Below are 22308 nucleotides of genomic sequence, written 5' to 3'. Positions count from 1 at the left end.
TTGTGGTCAAATCGATACCCTCTAATCTGGATCGATGCTTTTGACGACCAGATGACAAAATGGCGGCGACCAATTGGAGTTGCTTTTGATTTGATCACTCGTCCAGGCTCGGGTCAAAAGTGGCAGCAGTTCAGTCGGGGCTCGGTTCCATTGTGCGCCAGGAGATGGGTGAAGCCGGCTCGGCGGATTAAGAAAGATCGGCGGTCAGCTATGCGATTGGGCCATGGACAGGAACCAGTCGGGACAAGACGGCGACGTCCGCGAGGAGATACGCGCTCCGTCTCTGCCCCAGCTATCGTCCTGCCTCAGAAGCAGGAACAGCGCGAGGCGGCAGCAGCTCAAGACGAGGAGCGTCTCCTTCCCGAAGGACGAGAGCAGGATCGTCACCGGGTACTTCGAGCCCGTCAATCCCTGGAGCTACGGTCAGTCCTACCACCTAGCCACGTCTCGCATCAAAACACCCCAAAAACAAACAAAAAAACACCAACCACTCAAAAAACCACCCCAAAAGCTCTCAAAAATACACTTTTAGCAATAAAAATAAACTCAATATATTCAAAGGCTTATCGTTCACTTGTACCAGGCCTGTTTGTCCTGCCTAGGTTTTAAATCAATAACAAAAACAAACAATCCCCCTCCTTTTTATTTTTTGGTCCTTCAATAATAACAGATGTCCAAAAGTGAATAGGTGAGACGTAACAACCTCTCGGTTGAGAATTTCCAATGAAACCGGCACACCTTTGTGTGACCTAATTGGTGTTGTCGCATGACAAATTGGTCGTTGGATTTGCGCCAAGGCAGCTTCTTGTGGGTGCGAATGATCTCTGGGTACGTGCAATTTGGACGACTGTCAGATCTCGTTTGCTCTTGACAAAGAAGAGAAAAAGGTTAAAAGCCATTTTGAAAATTTTATGTCGTCTGGTCTGGCACAATTACAAAATAGTTCATAGGATTTGTGCATGACATGTTGCTCTTAACTGGTGATAATGGACTCTTGGTACGTCCAAATTGGATAACTGACTAATCTCATTTGCTCTGGACAATGACAATAAAAAAAGGTTCAAAATCCTCTTTCAAATTTTTTGTCTAGTCTGGTCTGGAACAATTACAAAATAGTTTGTAGAATTTGTGCATGACATGGTGGCTCTTAACCGGCGATAACAAAATTTGGTATGTCCAAATTGGATGACTGACAGATCTCATTTGCTCTGGACAATGACAACAAAAGGTTCAAAATCCTCTTTCAAATTTTTTGTTTGGTCGGTATGGAACAGTTATGAAATAGTTTGAGGATTTGTGCATGACATGGTGGCTCTTAACCAGTTATAATGAAATTTGGTATGTCCAAGTTGGATGACTGACATATTGTTTGTTCTTGACAAAGAAGAGAAAAAGGTTCAATTTGGATGACTGACAGGTTTTGTTTGCTCTGGACAAAAGCCATAAAATGGCAGTTACATGAAAATTTCAGTATTAAGTAGTGCATATAACATTTGTATTAAACAATATATTTCATATCAACACTAAACATTTATATTAAAAATTTGTTCATTGGGTTTTGACTGTTAATAACCAGTGTGAAGAATCTCCTGGCACATGCCGTTTAGACGACTGACAGGTCTATTTTATTATGAACAAAGATGATAAAACAATTAATTACATGAAACTTTCAGTATGAAAATTTATGTAGCATATGAAAATTTGTTCATTGGGTTTTGTTCTTAACCCAAGTATAGTATATCTGCTGGTACATGATAATAATGATGATGGTGGATATAATGAAGTCGGAGTTTTATGTTTCCCGAACAGTGCAGACTTCTGGCTTCATTTTCAGTGGGGCTTGACTTTCATTTTTTCTGTGTAAAGTGCTGCATATGACATATTACAAAATTTTTCATTTGCTCTAACAATGGCCTTAAAATAGTTGTCATTTTTAATATTTTAGCGTATGTAATGGATATCCTCAGCTGTAGAAAACAAACAATATTGCTCAGTATATTTCTGGATGTTACAAAAGCATTCGACCGAGTATTTCCTCAATGTATACTTATTTTCTACAGATAGCAAGAAATAAAATAAATTGAAAAAAAAAAATAAATAAAAGTACGCTTTGTCAATAGAAAACATTACAGAATTAAACATTGGGTTTTGTGTTGGCCAAAAGATCATTTGTATAACCATCAATTTTCTGTGATGCCAATGATCTTTTGGTTCTTGTGATTTCGACAACTGATATATTTTGATTCTGCACAATGACAGAAAATAATTTAAACCATTTTTGTCTTACATAGAGAAAGTATTATACATATAATTATGAAAAATTGGTTATCCCTTTTGCACATCATGACATCTACCTGCTTGATACATTAAGTTTCTATACCTGACAGATTTTGCCTACTCTACACAAAAATTTTATTCGTCAACCTTTACAGGAAAACTCCAGTCTTGCTTATATGGATATTCGTTTTGTCAACCCGGATCGACAGATTATTTTACTATCTAATGATGAAACTGAGGTACAAGGTCCTCCATAACCATTTACAGATTTTTGCACCCCCTCAAATTTTTATTATACAAATCGTTTTTCCTGGTTGTAAACATTTATCAGCATTATCATGTTTATTCTCCGATATGGAGGTCTGCTATCACTTCCCATTTGACATGTGAACTTCCTGCGACAGAACTTAAGGTGCAAGGTCCTGCAGAACCAACAGGTTCTTTTCTAACACCCTCTACTCAATTTTTATAAAATTGTCATTTTTCTTAGTTTTTTAATTATAATTAACCAAGAAGACAACTAATCTTGTAGTTTCTACACAATGTACAAAAAGTGTTTTCAAGTTTTTTTGACCAGAACTTTTTATATATTTACTATTTATGACAAGCAATAATGATCTATTGTTGCTTAGTTTTCTAGTTTTTTAAATCAGTTGTTTTGTCTAATCTGGTTTCAGTCACAGATCCCTAAGTCTTATTTATTTATAATAATTATTAGTTTATTTTGTTTTATTATAAACTGCTCTTAGGGTTTGCACTAGCTGACAAAACTCCGGTCAACAACTCCAAAGAAAATACTTGCACTTCCCATTATTTTTTTTTCAACTTTAGTTTATTAAGAATTGCTCTTTGGATTTGGGCCAAGGTGGCAGGTGTGAATGTTCTCTTGAAACTCTGGGAAAACTGACATATCTCGATTCTTTGGGCAATGACTTTAAATTTCAATTAACAAATGATTTTTTAAATAACTGACCTTTTTTTTTCTAAAACAGTGTATCATTTATTATTTGTCTACTTTCTTCTGTAATAACTGACAATTTAATATTGTGTTCAATTTTTAAATCTGAAAACTTATCTAAAAACTGTTCTTATTTATCTTATCTTATTACAAAATGATCATTCCTTTTTCATGCAAAGGCGGCTTCTGACAAGTGCAAATAGTCATCTACAATTTGGAAAAACTATTATATATTATGTATGATATAATTAGTAATAATTTCGACTAAATTATTTTTGCAAATAACAAAAATTGTAGACATTTCATGAGTGAAATAACTGCAATTATTTTGCACTTTGAAAATATGATTTCAATATTTTATCTTCAAATTTTAACTAAAGTAATTAATATTAAATTTGTTTTATTTTTTCTCTTTCTTTTGCCATATGATTTTGTCTTGAAAGTTGTCAACATTTATTTTCTTCGTCACATATTTAAATTTCCACCAGTTTTTGTTCAGACCCATCTACGGAAGTTGAACAAATAGGACATTGGGCATATGCCAAAGGTGTTTCTCATGCATATAGCAATTAAATAAAGCCTAATCATGACAAAAAAAGACCATTTTTTTATGTGTACAGATTGCATTAAAAAAAAATCAGATAATCTTGTTTGTTTTCATTTTTTATAGTAATATTGCAGAAATTATTCTTTAGCAAATTTTAAGATTTTTAAAATCTAGATTAATCCCACCCTTAATGGCAAAAACTAATTATTTTTATTATAAATTATTAATTTATTTGTGTTTATTCATTTCAGTCTGTTTTGTTTCAACTTTTCAGTTTAACTATCCTTTTTCATCTAAAAAAAAATTTCTTAGCCATTGGACAGGTTTTTAAAATATAGGCATAATTTTTTTATATATGTAGTAATAGCAAATAAATTTAGGTTTGAATTATTAGTGGTATATAAGATGGGCAGTTAAAGAAAATAGTTATTAGTAGTCCAGTTAAAAAATTATTTTATTTGCCTTTTTTTAAATTTAGGTTTTTGAATCTTGCTTTTTGAATTAATATTCAAATGTTTTCATTCCTTTTGTAAAGAGTCAATTGAGAACTTTTATTATGTGGAAGATATTGAGATAGGATGAACAGTTCTTGAGATAACAGATGAAAATATTTGGCTTGTCCCAACGTTCGTGATTTTTTTCTCTCTTTTTCAAGAATAGTAGGCTGTTTGTTTAAATTTTCAGTTCAGAAACTTTTAATTTCATATGAAAAGAAAAAAATCTTTTGAAAATTTTGTAAATAACGTTTAAAGTGTTTTAAAGAACATAAATTCCATTCCTTTGCTTATATTTGATATAATTAATATTTTTTGCATGATAAATTGACTTTCTTTGCATTAGACGATTATAATTTGTAACAAAACCAAACAAATATAAATAATAATCTACTTATTTTAATTTCTTAACCAGTCCATTATACCCTTGTGAAACACGAATTCTTTTGTTCGGCTTCAAAAAATAAGACACTTGTGATTTTGTAATAGAAATTACATCTGTCGATGTATTTTTAAACGCTTCCCTTTAGCCAATTTGACAGTCATTTCTCCAATTTTCTCATCTCTCATTGAAAATGACAGACAGACCTATGTGTATTCCTGCCGTGCCCGATAATTTGTTCCAGCTCATCTTCCACCTTTGAATCATTGGAGAAAAAAATAAACGTTTGTTCTTTTGTAGGTGCAGTCACAATAATTCCTTAAACTTTGATTTCCAGCAAAATTGATTTCCTTTCATTCTATGAAAATTTTAAAAGATAAATCATGTCTTGTTATGATTAGTGATAGTTAATACCCTTATGAAATCTACTTGTCAATGTTTTCATAATGCGATTTACTACATGTGTGTTCCTTTCAATAAATCAACTTTTTAGGCTTTTTTAAAATTTTGTTTTTGTATAAGACCTTGAAATGACTATCTACTCTAACCAGTATTATTAATTGTTTCTCAAAGAAGCACTGAAATTTTGTTTAAAATAATGTCACAATATTGAAATAACAGAAATTAGAGTATGCCAGCAATTTACTGTAAATAACAAAAACTGGAATGGTCTATGAGAAACAAATAGGCTCAACTTGGCACATGTTTGTATGTATGTACATGTGCTGATTCGAGCCTATATAAATCCAAATCCAAAAATTATAACAACACAAATTTTATTTCAGTTTTGGTCAGTATTAACTAATTTTCCTATTATTTTTTTTTAAATAAAATTAAAACATTACAACTTTTCATTAATGATTCTTATCAGATTAGAATAGACATGGGGCTTCATTTAAGTCAAATTTGACAATTTCTAAAGTGACAGAAGAAATTTTTCTAGACTACAAATATTCAAGAATATAAAATCATGAATAAAGGACATATAAATATTATTTGTTTTCTAATAGTTCGATTAAACTATAACTCAATAAGTAATTATATAAATCTTTATACAAAAATCTGTCAAATTTCACTGTCCTTGGTCCATCCTCTTTATGTATATAATAGCACGCATTAATGAAAAGCTATATGCAGAATCTGAATTAATGTTACACCGCATGTTACATAATAATTAAATTAGGTTACTGTTATCATCGCATTTATCTCTTAGGTCAAATTTGAATTCTCTAAGTAAAGTAGTGTGTACACAACGTTGAGAATTAATACATTTAAAATTACACCTTTTTTTTTTCTAGTACTACTCGCCAGAATTGTTTTATATTTGATACGTCCTTCAGGTTAAAAGTTTCAACCAAACTGTGGGACGTGATGGAACATTTTCAGCAGTTTGATCATTATTAATTACATCAAAATGTTTTCCAACCTGTTTCTGTACAAACTTTAAAAAGTTTATTAATTTATCTCATAATTTGATATTCACATTTTTTGAATTTTTTTACATTAATTTAGTTTTAACTGACATTATAAAGAATTGGAAGTTCATTAAACTTATTAATTTTATGCAGTTCTTAATATTAAAATAATATATATTTATTAACTTTTTTAAATGTTCTGCAAGATTGAATTTTAATGTTCTTATTTGTCTTTTGCGTGTTTTCTTCAGAAGCACATGTTTATTATTCAGATTTGTTTATTCCAGGGCACAGACTGACAAGACTCTGCACTGCCCTTGAGCCGATCTAATTGTCATTCCTCCAATAATGAAAAAAATATTGCCTCAGGAATAAATTAAAACTACGATCTTTGATAAACAGTCTCAATCGAAAAATCACCGCTTGAACTCTTACAAGACAGACGTCCGCTTAGATTTGAAGGCTGAAAAGGTTAATTAATAGAAGTAATTTGGATCAGGCTGTTACTCGCTCTGACCTTGCCAGCCGAAGACAAAAGAGAATGAGTGTAATGTTTGAGCAAAATGCATTTAAGAAATGAATGAGTCGGCCCTGTGACAATTGATCATTCTTTTTTACTGCTTTAGCAGACATAAATTACTCATTGCAGGCACTATTGCCCCTCGAGCAACTCCCTTTTCTGAGAGTTTGAATCTTCTCCATTTCTCCAATAATTTTTAGTCTTTATAAGTTTTGATAAATCAAAATACATATAGCTTTTTAAATAAACCTTAAATGTCAACAAAATGTTACAGACAAACTTAGGAACACAGATAGTAATCAAAAGTTCTGTTAATTAGTTCTTTCTAATATTTCATCATTATTGTAATAGTTTCTCCTTTAGTTCAAAGGGACAAATTAGGTTTTATTATTTATCAGAGAAATTACAGAAAAAGAACACTCTCAGAACTTAATTTTGCATGTGATGACCCCAGGGTCATTTTGTTACTATTTTCATATCTTTTCTTGAATATAAAATATGGATGTTTAGTCTTTTTTTTTATATATATTTTTTTTTACCTTGTGTTTCCAAATTAGTCATGCAAATACACACATGCCGAGAGGACGCCGCCGATCTGGCCGCAACCTATGAGCAGGGAGAGAGGGCAGATTTACCTGTTTATTTCCTTTAGTAATATTGTTTTGAATTTTCATTGTGTAGGTATTTTTGGAGGTTAAATACCATTTATTTTGAAGCAGTCATGAAAAAATCCATATTTCCAAGACCCTCAGAGCTAAACGTGCTCAAGAAGTCTGACCTCCCACACTATTGGTCAACTATCTAATTTTTAATCATTTAAAAACCAAATCTGCCACTAAAAGCCACAACTAACTAGGATTAATAAGAAATTTTGCTTGCTTTTTTATTTTCTTGCGTTTTAATCCTTCTAATTTCTTTTAATGTTTTCTAGTCAGAGGTAATGCGTAGCAGGTAGCAGTCTTTTCTTTATCCTATTGCTAGCTTCTCTGCACCTCATGGCCTCATCAATTAAATATAAAATAACACATAGAAATTATGAATGGTGGAGTGAGTGCGGTGTTCAATCCTTTTTTAAAATATAGTTCCTACTCACAATAAGAAGATTAGGAACTATCTTTTTAAAAAGGATTAAAATAACACATACACAAAAACATAATAAATAAAACAATAGTTTGGTTAGCATTCACTCTACCCCAGAGTACATGAGATTCCTCAGGGTAATTGGGGATCATACTAATAAGTTACATTCATACACCACGATTCATTCGCACTACCCCAATGTAGTCTATATTCCTCACAGTAATTAGGGATAAGCCCTTTCATGCTAATAAATTACATTCACACTACCCCAGACTACTCGATATTCCTCGGGGTAGTTAGGGGACAAGCCCCTCCATTCACACAAATAAATACATTAATTCCAATAAATAAAACATCACATAAAAGGTACAAAGATCTATATACAATTAAAAATATTTATAGCACTGAGATATTTGATCAGTGATCTGTGTGTCAAGGCCGCGCATAGGTCATTTGGGATGTCGTATTTCTTCCTTTGCAGTCTGTTATTAAGTACTCTACCATAATAAAATATTAATTAAACACTTTGGTTTGATTTTTAGTTTAAAATTATTTTTAAAAAATTTCCCATATTAAAGATTTATTCATTTAATAAATAAAACCAAGTGCATCAGTTTTTACCAACATATACAATCTATGATAAATAAACAGGTTTAATTTGTTCATGCAGTGTACATATATATTTTGTCGTATTATCCGTGGTTCACAATATAGATGAAGGGTTTTTGAAAAACAAATAAATCCATGGTTGTTTTTATTTTTGTGACGTTTTGGGTTATTGACCCACCTTCAGCAGCCCAAATGGGCTAATTCTTGCTTAGCACCCAAAGTCTTTCCTTCAAACAATTTTATTAATTAACCCATTTGGGCTGATGAAGATGGGTTAATAGCCCAAACATCGAACAAGTAAAAACATCATGGATTTCTTGGTTTTTTAAATACCCTGCATTAATATTTCTACAATCTAAGATAAACTATTAACCTCTTTACAATTTGTTCTTTTTATTTAATTAATTAATTGTTTTCCAGCTGAAAGTCCTACAAAGGAATCAATTCTAGTAAATTACATCAAATCATGTGAAAAACACGGAGTGAATCCGATCAGGAAGGTCCTGGATCAGCTTGAGGTAAACTTTGCTATTTAAATTTTTTTCCAAACAAATTGTCTTATGTATATTTCCTTGCAGGAGCTTCCTTATGGAGATGGAGGTGAGCGGTACGACTGCCTTGACCTTAAAGGTGAAGCCCTGTTAGTTGGGAGTTGTGAGGCTCTCGAGGAGGTCTTGAAAAGAGTTCAGTTTGACAAACTCAATCTTGAAGATTCAGAATTAGATGATGAGGTTAGTCATATGTATTAAACTATTTCATTAATTAAAAAAAAATTCTTATGAAAAAGAATTTCATTTGAATGTGTAGATATCCTTATTTGTTTTGTTATTTCTATTTATATAAAACCAGGCATCAGTCGCACTATTTGACATGATTGAATATTATGAGGCCGCAACTTACCTCAACATTTCAAACAATCATAACATCGGCCAAAGAGGCTGGCAAGCTTGTTCAAGGATGCTCAAACGAGTGAGTGCCCTGAGATAAATGCATTTTCTTATTCTTACCTATCCGACTTTTCCTTGATTTAGACAAAGTGTCTTGAGCATCTTGAAAGCAGGAACAACCCTTTGAACGAATCGTTAATACAATTTCTAAGCAGAGCATTACGACTCGGTACACAGCTGCAAGTTCTTAAATTAGAAAACTGTTCATTAACAGGAAGACCAATTGTCATTCTTGGTAATTCTTTTAATACCTTGTGTTGTATTGTTTAAAAAATCTGTTTAATTTATATTTTCTTTGAAGCTGCTGCATTAAAGCTAAATACAACTCTCAAAGAGCTTTATTTAGCTGAAAATGATTTGACTACAAATGACGCAACACAACTTTCCACTCTACTCAAGTGTAACGTTACTCTTCAGCTCCTTGATATCAGGTTATTTTTTGTTGTAATAATTTTTTTATAATGAATTTCAAAATTTTCTTTTTGTAATATTACTTGTGTTTTAGTAATAATTGCATAGCAGATATTGGCTTTGGACATTTATGTGATGCTATATGTGAGCAAACTGGGCCTGCGGGCCTAAGTATTCTAGTCCTTTGGAACAATCGTCTCAAGACGGCTTCTTCTCAGCACCTTAAAAGGGTTCTTGTACGTATTAAAAGAAATTAAAAAAATAAAATAACGTACAACAGAAAAATTTACTTACGTTATTTTATTTTTCTTAAAGACTTTAAACAGCACATTAGAAATGCTGAACATTGGCCATAATGATCTCAAAGACGAATTCCTCTATGAGATAAAAGAGGCTTTGGCTCAGAACAAAACTCTACTAAGGATTGGGATGCAGTCCACGCAGCTGAAGACCGAAGGGGCTGTCTCTTTGGCTCAGGTCATAGCTAGCAACCCAGTCTTACAGGTACACGATTAATATACTGTTATATACCATTAGCTTAAAATTTATCATTGTATATTCATAGATACAATGTACATAGCTCTAATGTATATTATGTTTATTAGAGAATAGATTTGAGGGATAATGATCTCCAAGTTGATGGACTTCTTGCACTCTCAGCTGCCATGAAAACAAACTCCAGTATTACACAATTAGATATAGATGACTGTCCAAAGACCAAACTCCAGGTAAATAAATGAATTTTTATGAATCCGTCAAAACAAAAAGTAAAAAAAAAAAACTTTGTTCCCAGGGCGATAACACTGACAAGTACATGAGCCTTGTTGAAGAAATGAGGACGTTCTGTTCTCGTAACGAGGCAGGTGGGGAAGAAGTGCTTCTACGAGCCAAACTTGGGACGGCGATAGCAGCCAGGAAGATCTCTCTGACCTGTGATACCTCATCGTTTACCAGATACCGAGTACCTGCACCGAGTTCACCCTTGGCTTCGACACTTCTCCAGGTTGAGACTGTGAGAAAAGGGGGTGGCCGGCTAAGATCACCAGCTCCTTCACCAATTCCTAGCCCTGTTGCAAGTCCTTCACCAACTCGAACCAGGTGAATTAGACATATTATGATCAATATAAATTTAAATAAATTATTTATAAGTGGGCGCTGATGCTCTATGTGCTTTTCACTAAGCAATAAGAGAACATTCAGAATGCATGCTTAACTACTTTTGTGTGGGGGAAGGTACGGTTTAAAAATCCAATAAACTGGAAAGATAGCATTCAGAAACATTTATTAACACATTGGACTGTAATTAAGATCACATCAGATTGTAATTAATCAATAGTCAAACAAGGCAAGTCAACCACAACTCTAACTTCGAGGTTAGGTTTATTTCCAAGAGGACTTATCTCAAATGATGCTTACCAACACCAGCTTCCACATCTTTCAGTGTCTTCCAGGATCTTCTTCCTGCAGCTTCCTAGACCCTCAACAGTCCTAGCTGGCTAAGTCCTCAATTGAATGGCTACTTGACTACTCTTGACTTAGTTCTTGGATTGACTCTGTCTTCTCCAGTTGTTGGTAGAGTACTCTCGCTGAGTACCTGATTGAGTGTGGCTGCTTGACTCTTCTGACTGTCCTCCAATAGTTGGAGTCCTCTTGCTGAGTTCCCGGATTGACAGTGTCCTCCGCTAAATTTAGTGTGTCCCACAACTTGATGAACTGTGTCTGCAACAACCTTCCCACACTAAATAACTCCTTGACTTTTGTTATTTATTGGGGTTATTGTTTGTCTCATTAATTGATTTCTAGGCTTGTGGGGAAATGTCTCTTTTCTCCCGACTGGGTACAACTCATCAGATTTATGGCTTTATTTCCGTAACATATGTTGGAAATTCCTTACACCTATGTTTTAATTTATATTAAAAACTATTCCTAACTTATGCTAAGAGAGGGACCTGCTTACATATTTATTTATGAGTTAAAACAATTTTTTTTAAATATGTAAAATATAATTATATAATACTCATATTATTATTATTATGGTAATAATTAATAAACAATAATTAATATTATATATACATGTTTTGGCTTATATTATTTTCAATTTTAGATTTCAAGTCTCAAAAGTGAGTGAGGACTCACCTCAAGAAAACAATGTATTTTTTGGAACATCAACCATCGCAGCGAACGCAAGCAGCATGAGGTCTAGGTTTAGAGTTACGACCGTAAGCGACACCGATGATGATTCACCACCAACTTCCGCCTCGGCCGCCCCACCTGTCCTCATCGTACGGCCAAGCCCTCCTGTGGTGCAGCCAGTGCTGCAGGATCCTGCCACAGCATCAGCGGATCCTGTGATAGATGACCAGGTGAAAAAGCAGGAGACGCCACCAAGAACAAGGAAGCTTTCTTCTTGGATGAACCCCATTTTCTCTGAGACGAGGGCGGCCACTGGGATCGAGAAGCTTTTGGGCATCTTCCAAAACCCATTTGGAACAGGTTATTATAATCTAATTAAGCTGTTTTTTTTTAATTTTTCAAAACAAACAAAATCAAATATTTATTTATATTTTGAGTAATTATTAGCCTAGTTGATTTTTTTAAATTATAATTTAATTGGTAATTCATGTAAATTGACAGAAGCATATTGAAATCATATAGAAAGGTCCTCCTTCCAAAAGTTGAACTTTAAAGCTCGATCTTTAAACAATGAATAAATTTAACAATAGAATTTATATCTTCTCAAATCAGAGATGTAACTCTTAAAAACCAAAAATAAAACATTTAATAATTTATTAAATAAAACCACAGCTGTACACAAATTCAACCATGTAACCAAAGTCAACAGTCCTCACACAAATGTAACATTTTATATGACATTTTCTTCTTTTTTTTTACTTTTTTTTCTCACTCACTGCTTACAGAAGATTCATTAATAATATATATGCATGTGTTTTTATAATTTCTCCGTGCGTACATATGAAGTATATAAACAGCAAAAATGAATAGGGATATTTGTAATTTATTCTTATTCTGTTAATTTTAATTAAATTAACCGATATATTCTTTGTTAGTTGGATAAAGCAAAATAGATAATACAAACTAAAAATAAATAAAAAATTGTTAATCCTCATTTTTATTTCATAAAGATTACTCATTTTGTAAAAAAATACCTATTCTCCAGTTTAATCCAGTTAAAGACATATTCTTGAACCAGAAGTTCTCAATATTATTGTGGGAATGAGTCTCTGTCTTCTATTGATGATGTCTTTCCATGGTTAAAGAGAATACAACTGGATTAAAATGGAGAAAAGGTGTTTGTTTACAAAATAAATAATCTTCTTGTTTACCATTCTTAAGTAAACCATTATTAAAAATGAGGGTTAACAATTTTTTTGTTTTTGGTTTGTATTTTCTATTCGACTTTATCAAACCAACAAGAATATATCGGTTAATTTAATTAAAATTATAGAAAAAGAATAAATTACAAATATTCCTATTCATTTTTGTGTAGTTTATTTTGTATGTATTCATTTTTGAAATTTTAGTATATATAATGTTCTTCCTTGATGATTCTTCTTGAAAACCCTTTAAAAACAGGAAATCAACAGAAGAAATTTAAGAGTGCTTAATGTATTCATACTTACCTTTCAATATTGTTTTCTATTGCTTACTCATTCAATTAATTACATAACCTCGTTTTTAATTAATTTCTAGCTTTCAATTAGTTTTATAATATCAATTAAATTTAACTTCTAATAATTTCGAGCCATCCTTTGTGGTTAGGAACAATTTCTCAATGTGACTGTAGACCCTCAAGCTTGTTTTTGTAGTAGATTTTATACTTTTTGTGTATATTAGGTTAATGTTTTGTTCTTTTCCTTTTTATACCCTTTCTAACCATTATTAGCAAAAATTATGGTGTTCTTATCATTTGAAAAAGAGAAAAAGCCATAATAACCAGATATAAACTAGCAAGGTTTGCAGTTAAAAGTGAGCATTGAGGATTTCTGTCTGGTCTGGTTTTGAAAGGCTCAAATATTCTCTAAAATAACAGAGTCTTTACTTTTTATCCTGAAACCCCATGAACATTTAATTTTTACGGGCCTTCTCTCGAGTTAGAAAGAGAAACGAGTAATAATTACTGTAATTTTTTAATTGAATAAATGACATATTCTTCTTCTTCGACAACTTCATCAGGATTCGAGAAATTCGAGTCTATCAAGGAGAGAAAAAATATCCCTTAAATAGTTGTCCCAATATGCGCTGCAGGGGTTAAGATTGGTGAACTCATTTCTAATAAATGAATATAAACCAGGTCGAGAAGGGATGGAAACAACTAATTCGGAGAGTGCGAACGGTGGCGGCAATGGTAATGAGGAACCCACTGGAGAGGGTGCCCCAAGCAGAGGAGCTACTTGGCCTCAGGCCGTAGTTAGATCTCTAGTAACTTCACCCGTTCAGTCACCACATTCAACTAGCGCTCCCTCCCTTACCGCTCTTGCTGTCATTCCTCCCACAGGTCAGTCTCCACTTTACACCTCTTCTAACACTGCACACCTAAATTACCTTCTAAACCTAAACATATATATGTATAGAATTTGCTTATTTGCTCCATTAAGTGGGAACAAAACGGTTACTTAAAAAAAAAAAAAAAAAATAGTATGATGCTGGTTCTAATTGTTGCTTGCTATTGTATTTATTTGGTGATAAACTCCTCTTCTTTTATGTTCGCCTTATGACCTTTTATTGGATGTTTTATGGTGGTGGTGCAGACATCCATAAAGTATCTTGCGCCTGATAATATTACCCTTTTTTCCTGAAGTAATTTAATTAGTAAATCTGTGCTTATTAATTTTTTTTATTATATTAGAATGCTCACCATTCCATGTATGTACATTTGTTTACAATTTATAATGGGTAACTAATAACTATTTGGTATTTGTAAATATTGTATGCTTATTTTGGTTTGAAAGATTAATATAGTGTTAACATATTTATTTTGCATTTAGTACATTATTACTAATTGGGTTTGTACTTCCTCAGATATATTATACAATTAGCCATTAGTCTACATTGATGTAATCAGTATATTTCTTAATTCTCTTTTTTTTTCTTTAATTTCCATGACTAACTCCAATACTAATCACAATTTTTGTTTTTGTTTAAACCATCAACCTTTGTTTATGGTAAAATAAATTAACAAAAATAAAATTATCTCATTATATATTGAGGGAGATAAGAAATATATATTCAATGCATTTTTGATGCATATTTTTAATTTTAGAATTTTTATTTGTTTTATTTTTCAATGACGGAAAACCATAATTTTCAGTAATATATGTTTTGCAGTTTTTAAATAAAATATAGGGTGTAAAAAAAATATTTTGTACACTTTTGCAAATCACAGATGATCAACTACAAATAATGTTGAAATCCTTGGTTCGGTAAGTACTGATTATTGCAAAAATCATTACTGGTTGAACTACTTCGTATATTCAAATTTATGTAGCAAAGATGCAGGTTCAAAACTAAATAGGTTGTAACAAAATTCTTTGCATTTTCTCTTGTTTTCTTTTGGTTATTATTTAAACTAGTGTTAAAGTGACTAGATCTGGAGTTATATTACATCTTAAACCATCTTTGCACCAGAAGTGCGATGATGATTGATCTTTATGTCTTGTTTATATTCAGCTATTATAACTTTTTTTATTAACCAAATTATGTGGCAACATCAGAAGTGAATGATTACTTCTCACCTCCATTTCGAAATCAATGCATGTTCAATGCTAAGCCTGTTTAATGTCTTTTATTTCCTTTAAACAATGGCCTAAATCTAGGCTATGAGTGGTTTATTCTTTGGTTTTAAGTCATATATCAAAATGTTGCCCATGTTCACTCTTATCCTCCCTCACCCAGAGGTTATACAATTTATGCTTTAATTTATTATTTTTATCAGTAGGATTCCATAATAGTCACTCATGAGTAAAATGTTCCAAACACATCAGGGTTCAATCATTGTTCCAATTCATCTGCATATTATTGAATATTATGCACGGTGAGTTATTTATTTACTTTTTATTGGGCATTTTTGAGGAAAACTCAGACATAAATTTTTATGTTTTGTATAGTTTCTCATGAATCAAAAAGTTTTGATTTAATTCACCAGAATAACAGGATACAGATAGGATTTTAATTGTGAAGAACCCTTGCAAAAAACAATTTTCGAACAGTTTTTTGGATAAATGACATTTTCTCCAACTTTTTCAATCAATCAGCAATTGGTCCACTTTTCCCAATGACAGAATCATCTCCACTTTTTCTTGTAATGTTCAAGACATTTTGATAATTTGGACAATAAGTTGAAGATCGAAAACTAAACTTATTGTGGATTTTAATATAAGTGTTAACCAGTAAAACATTACAATCTTTTTTTACGTTTGGTTTGTCAAACATTAGTTTCTTTAAGTTTGTATTTATGGACCGAAATTTGCACCAGGCTAAATTGCACTTTAATGAGCTATATCCAGAGAATCCTGTTAGTTGATGTTATTGAGAAAATTGGCCCGAAATTTTCTTTGAGTACCAGTTGCAGAAGGTTTTTTGCGAATAACTTGAGAATGATGGCTCCAAATTAAAAACTGTAGAATTCAGTATCAAAAAGTGTTTTGAAAAATGTACATTGATATAGTCAAGTTTCTATCCTTTATCCGTGATCGTGGAGAATCCGTATCCCATTAGTCTTATGTTGGCTAAAAGTATAGGTCTAATAGAAAGATATATTAAATTAAGCTAATAAATTTTTCTTTATTTTTTGGTTTTTAAACAAATAAGAAAAAATGCACAGGCATTTGTTACAACCTAACTTCACAATTATAATTGTACATTTTTTTAATATTTATTCTAAGGCTAATAATAAATTTATAATGCGCGTTATTAATATTGTCATGATATTTCAATTTGTCTTACAATGGGCGATCAGGTTGGTGGTGGGTCATGGATTTAAATCAAACTTTTTTGGTGATTCTACACTCAAAAATATCGGACATGTATCTGCTACTTCTTGTGAATAGGGCCCTGGTTTTGCTGAAAAAAATTGAAAGTTGAAATTTTCCATTTTTTAATATTTTTATTTCTCTGTTCGACTGACCAAAAAAATTTTTTTTCATGAAAGTAATATGAAATCTTTTTTTCACCTCAAAAGACCCATAAATATAAATTCCTGTTTGCATTTACATTAATTGATTTTTGACCTTTAAAATTTTACTGATTTTTGAGTTGTTGTCGGAATATCTGTTTGAAACGGCTATAATTCAAAAACGACTAAAAGGATTTTAATGACAACCATATTATTCGAAAGAAGAGGAACATAGCTTTTTAATGATATGTACCATAAAAATATATAAAATTTTTCTATAAGGCAATATGTAAAGTAATAAAATTATTTGTCAGAAATTAACTTTTTTTTCAAATGGGAATAATAGTCCAATTTTATTGTTTGATATAGTTATATCATGCACTTGGCAATTTGTTTAAAACGAATTATCAACCATGAAAATTGGTCCACTAGCTTTTGAGAAAAACCTGCACTTATAACTGTACCAATTAAAATCACTTTTTCTATTTAAAAAATGAAGTTAATTTCTGACAAATAATTGTGCAATTTTGTGTATTTTCTGTATGCTGTAAAATGATATATTCAAATAGTTGATACGAGCAACTAGAACAGACATAAAATATCAAAAATCAGAAAATTTCAACATTCAGAAATAATTTTGGTGAAACTAGGACCAGGCAACAAGAAATGGTTGATACGTGTCTGATATTTTGGAGCTTAGAATTAAAAAAAAAAAGTTTGATCCAAATCTATGACCAACCTGATTACCCCTTATTAGTTTTCCTAACTCATTCTATAAACAAAAAGTGTCTGTAATTTATAAATTCCTTTTCTTTCTTTAAGTGTTATTTTGTTTGAAAAATACTGTACTCATTTTACATTTGAATGTGAAGCATATTAATTATTTATTTTTACAAAAAAGTATTGACACATGACAGTTTTGTTATTATTTACTATTGCTATTATGTCAAAAGTAACAAGAGAACATAAGATGTCTTTTTTTTGTAAACCCTCAACGTTAAAGGCTGTGTTATCAAGAACTTAGTATGAAATGTACTAAATGATCATTACTGATCCAATTATTAACATAATTTAATTTTTTCAACCAATGTTTGGCGAGGAGGAAAGCATAATTTTGAGAATTTTATTTTATTAGTGACATGTTTGTTCAGTTTTAATCCTCACTATATGTCTGAGTAAAGTAACATCAATTGCCTGATGATGCACCTGATCGTCTATGATCAGGTTTCACAAACAAACTTTAGCCAAAAATATAAAAGTATTAAAATACATATCTTCGTAGAAAGTTCTTAGGGCACTCCATACTTGAAATGTGTCAATACTTTTTCCCTAATTTTAATTTATTTTTACTCACATATTTTTTCCAGTTAAATTATGCATATTAGAACCAAGTTCCTCTTTACATGCGAACTTTTTTGGACTTAACATTTTTAAAATTCTAATTTGTGTGTTTTCATTACATATATGTTTTTTCACCCCTATTCTTTAAATAATATTTATATAAATCCATGAATGAATATTTATAAGTTATACTTCATTTAATTATTTATTTTTTTAATGTTAGTGATATTTCAACTTGTACAAATTATATTAATAATATATTATATTCAAAAGAAAAAATTGGCAAACTCTTGAAACTAACTCTAAACTCTTATAATTTTATAGACATTGTTTTATCATTTTAATTAATTGAAAATCTTGTTAACAGATTATTGTTGCTACAAGGGGAAGTATAAATTTATTGTCTTAATGCTAAATTCAAGCACTGCTCAAAAGTAGATTAAATTTTAAAAAAATTGTATGATTATATAAAACAGCAACATGGTGTGTTTGCAACTTTTGCTTCAGCGGTTGATTGAAATGTGTATTAGAGTTAAATGCTTTTCAGTTTTAGTGGGGGAAAAAATAGTTTAATAAGTGAATAAAGCTTTGGCACTAGCGGATCACCTGGAATTTTATTATTTTGACTGTACAATTCGGTATGAAATGGTCAAGAAAGAAAATATGGCTTTTTTGGTGCAAAATTATGTCTATGCATTGTTATTAACGCCGTTTTATTATTTTGCAGGTTGAAATAGAGGTTTGACTGACATACCACGGACCAAGGTGCAAATCCTCAAAAGAATAAATATTTACAAAGGAACAACTTCACTTAGTTGAGAACACAAAAGAGTGGGAGATTTATTTTCTCATCGACTCAAAGGAGAAATGAGGGTAAACCCCCCAAATCCCTTAACATTTCACTTTATTTTCCTGGAGTTTTTGGTTTTTCCAACTCTATCTTTAAGGTTGTAAAAATACTTAATATTCGTATAAATGTATGTAAAAGTATTTTAGTTTATCAGTACGTAATGCAAGGCAAAGAGATTTATTACTATTTATAACGTGTAAAAGTTATAAACAAAAAATTAAGATATTAAAATATAAATGTAATTTATATATATTGATTACCTTTCTAAAAGGTAAAATTGTATATTGAACATATTGGGTTGATATTCCTAGATGTATTTGTTTTGGCCCGTTGAAAATGGCATTCATTTTCAAATTTCAACTGCCTTTTTTATACACTCTCTTTTGTGTTAAAGTTCATAAAATGAACTTTTCCTTTTCAAATTATAGAGTATTAAAACTTTATTTGTTCTTAATTTTAATTAGGGTATGTACATAAAAAAAATATTTTTTGAGTGATTTTATATGTGATAGCAACTGTACAATTATAATTCAAAGTGTTAGTAATTAACAGCGAGAAATTTATTAAACATAAAATAACAAAAAACACAGAGAGGTTTCATGTGTTCTTATTATTTTCTTTCTTCTTCTGCCTTGTCAAAAAAAAAAAAAATTGAAAAATATTTATTTTTATCAATGTACAATTTCTATATGATATAAATGTATATTCATAATTAAGAATTTTAGCATAGAGACTTTTAGAGTTTATAATACAAAAAAAAAACATGAAATCTTAAAGAGACTATATCAATATTTTTATTATAATGAGATGATATATTATTGATATATTCCTTTTAAAAAAATCCAAAAAAAATGTAGACTAGAATGTTTCCTTTAAAAAACATACATTCACTTTTTGGTGATTTGAACGTAAAAATAATAAAAATGAAATTATATTTTTACTTAATATGTTAAATGCATTGTAGTTTTGCCAGTTGATAATATTGATTTTTTTGAATATGGATCTTAGACGAATAAGCAAACTATTTTAGAGATATCACTAACAGTGTATTATCTATGGGGTAATGATGTTCTCCGTATTTCTTCTGTGAGGCAGACATTCGCATTGAAAGTTTTCTTTGCACTTGTACGTTCTCTGCCTTCCGCTGAGGGCACTGAAGGTGGGAAAAACTATTGAAAGAGAGAAAGAAAAAACCAGAGTGCCTACTAGACTTTCTGAATTATCTCACTATTTGTAACACCAGTATTTAAACTATTTTCATGGATGAAAATGTAGGCTGTCGTGTGACATTGATATTGCCTTCGAGTCTTTTTTGCACTGTTGGTTTATTTGTTAAACTTTTTTTTTAACACTGTTCTGATTGAGCATTATTTTAAGCTTCTTTTCTGAACACATTCCTAATGCAAAATTTTTTTTTTAATTAATAGTTTTTCGCAAATATACCTCTGGTTTTTTAGGCCAGTTTGCAAACTATTTTTCCGCCCACACTGGCTTACCTCAAAGAAATTTTTTGTTGATTAAATTAGTTAAATTTTACCCTAATAATACCAATTCATCTTAAATAAAGTACAAATGATATGCTCGTTACCAAATATTTTTCAGTTTAATTAAGCTAATTTTTTTCTTAATATTCAACATTTTCAGTTTAAATTGTAGTTCTAAGAAAACCATTCTTTTGTACCATACAAAGACTCAAAAAGACAAATTTTCAAAAGTCAAATAATGAATAAATATTCAAAATAAAAAGAGGGATTTTTTTTCTTTTTTAAATTTAAATTTTGAAGTAAAAATACTGTTAGATAAAAGGTCTTTCCAGATCATCTTTTTCCAAGACAATTCACTACTTATAAAAGAGAAGTATGGATCTCTTTGTAAAATAATCTTTTTCAACATGATCTTCAATTTTTTAAACTACTGTTAAGACCTTTTTTCTATTATATTAGCTTTTATTTTCTTCATGAGATATCAAGATAAATGATATTTTCAAACTGCATATAATTTAAAGCTTTGCTAGGTTTTCCCAGCAAACAAATCATTGTGAAAGTTGTGAACGATAAATTTCCTTGTGACAAAGAATTTTAAATTATCTCAATTAAGTAGATTTAATAAGGTAAATTTCATTTTCATCCCCTCTCACTCAAAAGTAAATTTGTATTCGCTCAAAGAGCTGGCAAAGCCTGAAAGCATAATTTTTCACGGTCACTGATTATTTTTTGGCCTTGACATCATTTAGCTCTTTTCACTTGCCTTTGAGAGTATTGACCTAATGGTTCTTGTTACCAATTGCTTTTATTATTATTATTATTATTATTAATAATGTCCTCCAGTCCTCCAAAAGTTCCACTTGCATTTTGCATTTCAGACCTTTCTGAATAAATTTGGTTCCATGTCTGTGGTCAATTCCTTGAAACCGGTAAAATTCTGAAACCAGACTGACCAAACTCTGACAAATTTTTATGAAATTTCCAGAGATTGTGTGGGTTGGTTTCTAGATCGTCCTTTATGAATTTTATTTCAAACGGATTAGCATATGCACATGCACAAAATGTGAGGAAGCACCCACTGGCAGGCTTGTTTTTTTAAGTCTTTGTTGCCGCCATTGTACAAGTGATTTATTTTTTGTTTTTTTTTTAACCAATTATTTCTTCCCCTGTGAAATCAAAAATTTATGTGGAATTGCTTTGTAAAAAAAATATATATATATTGTAAACTGAGTCCATCCAGAATATGTTTAGTCTCGAGTTAAATCAATTATTAAGATGTTTTAATTTTTAAGACAGAACTTTTATCTATATCCTGTTCATTCAATTTTAAGTCTCATCTCAATGTTTACTGTTGGGTAATTTTAGACAATCAAATTGAATTTTATATTTAAAAGTAAAGGAAAAGTTTTATTACGGGAGAGGTAAGGAATTATGCCTTTTTTGGACCGATTAATTGAACGCATGTTAGGATTAATTTCTTTGATTGAAATGTTAACATTGATAAAAAATGTACCCTGAAATGTTAATTATTACCTGAACTTTTCTTATTGAAATTATTTAAGGAAAAAAGATAATTATGCTTGATCAGAGAAACATGTACAAATTGTTTTGCGTTTATAGTCTATTTACTATGTTTTTGTTATTGTACATAATATTATATTTGTTACAAATTACAAAGAAGAAAGAAAAAAAATAGAGTAAAAAGAATTGTATTTTGTTACAACAGAATTACTTAATATATTAGTGTATGAAGTATTGTGTATTATAATAATGGTTTTATGTTTATGTGAGAGAAACTAATATTACTGTTGGTTCCATTGCTGCATGTTTGATATAAAAAGGGATAATATATGTTCAGTTA

At 30.7% G+C, this 22308-nt stretch overlaps 1 protein-coding gene across 2 annotated transcripts; it reads left to right on the top strand.

Annotated features, from left to right (window-relative positions):
* Positions 1 to 82: 82 nt before the first annotated feature.
* LOC106668138 (protein phosphatase 1 regulatory subunit 37-like) lies at positions 83 to 21855 on the top strand. 2 transcript variants are annotated; one of them, XM_014396612.2, is made up of 13 exons: positions 83 to 422; positions 8703 to 8800; positions 8861 to 9013; positions 9132 to 9251; positions 9314 to 9464; positions 9531 to 9660; positions 9735 to 9876; positions 9956 to 10144; positions 10246 to 10368; positions 10434 to 10738; positions 11745 to 12133; positions 13953 to 14156; positions 18841 to 21855. In XM_014396612.2, the coding sequence occupies exons 1-13, from the start codon at positions 224 to 226 to the stop codon at positions 18843 to 18845; spliced, it is 2208 nt and encodes a 735-aa protein (XP_014252098.1). In that variant the 5' UTR covers positions 83 to 223; the 3' UTR covers positions 18846 to 21855. The 2 variants fall into 2 exon arrangements, with proteins under 2 accessions (XP_014252098.1, XP_014252099.1); XM_014396613.2 differs by lacking the exon at positions 13953 to 14156.
* Positions 21856 to 22308: the final 453 nt, after the last annotated feature.

Source organism: Cimex lectularius, unplaced genomic scaffold, assembly GCF_000648675.2.
Source record: "Cimex lectularius strain Harlan isolate CLEC.00 unplaced genomic scaffold, Clec_2.1 scaffold55, whole genome shotgun sequence".
Classification (NCBI taxonomy): domain Eukaryota; kingdom Metazoa; phylum Arthropoda; class Insecta; order Hemiptera; family Cimicidae; genus Cimex; species Cimex lectularius.
Note: the sequence above shows the minus strand (reverse complement) of the source record. Positions and strands in the feature narration are given on the sequence as shown.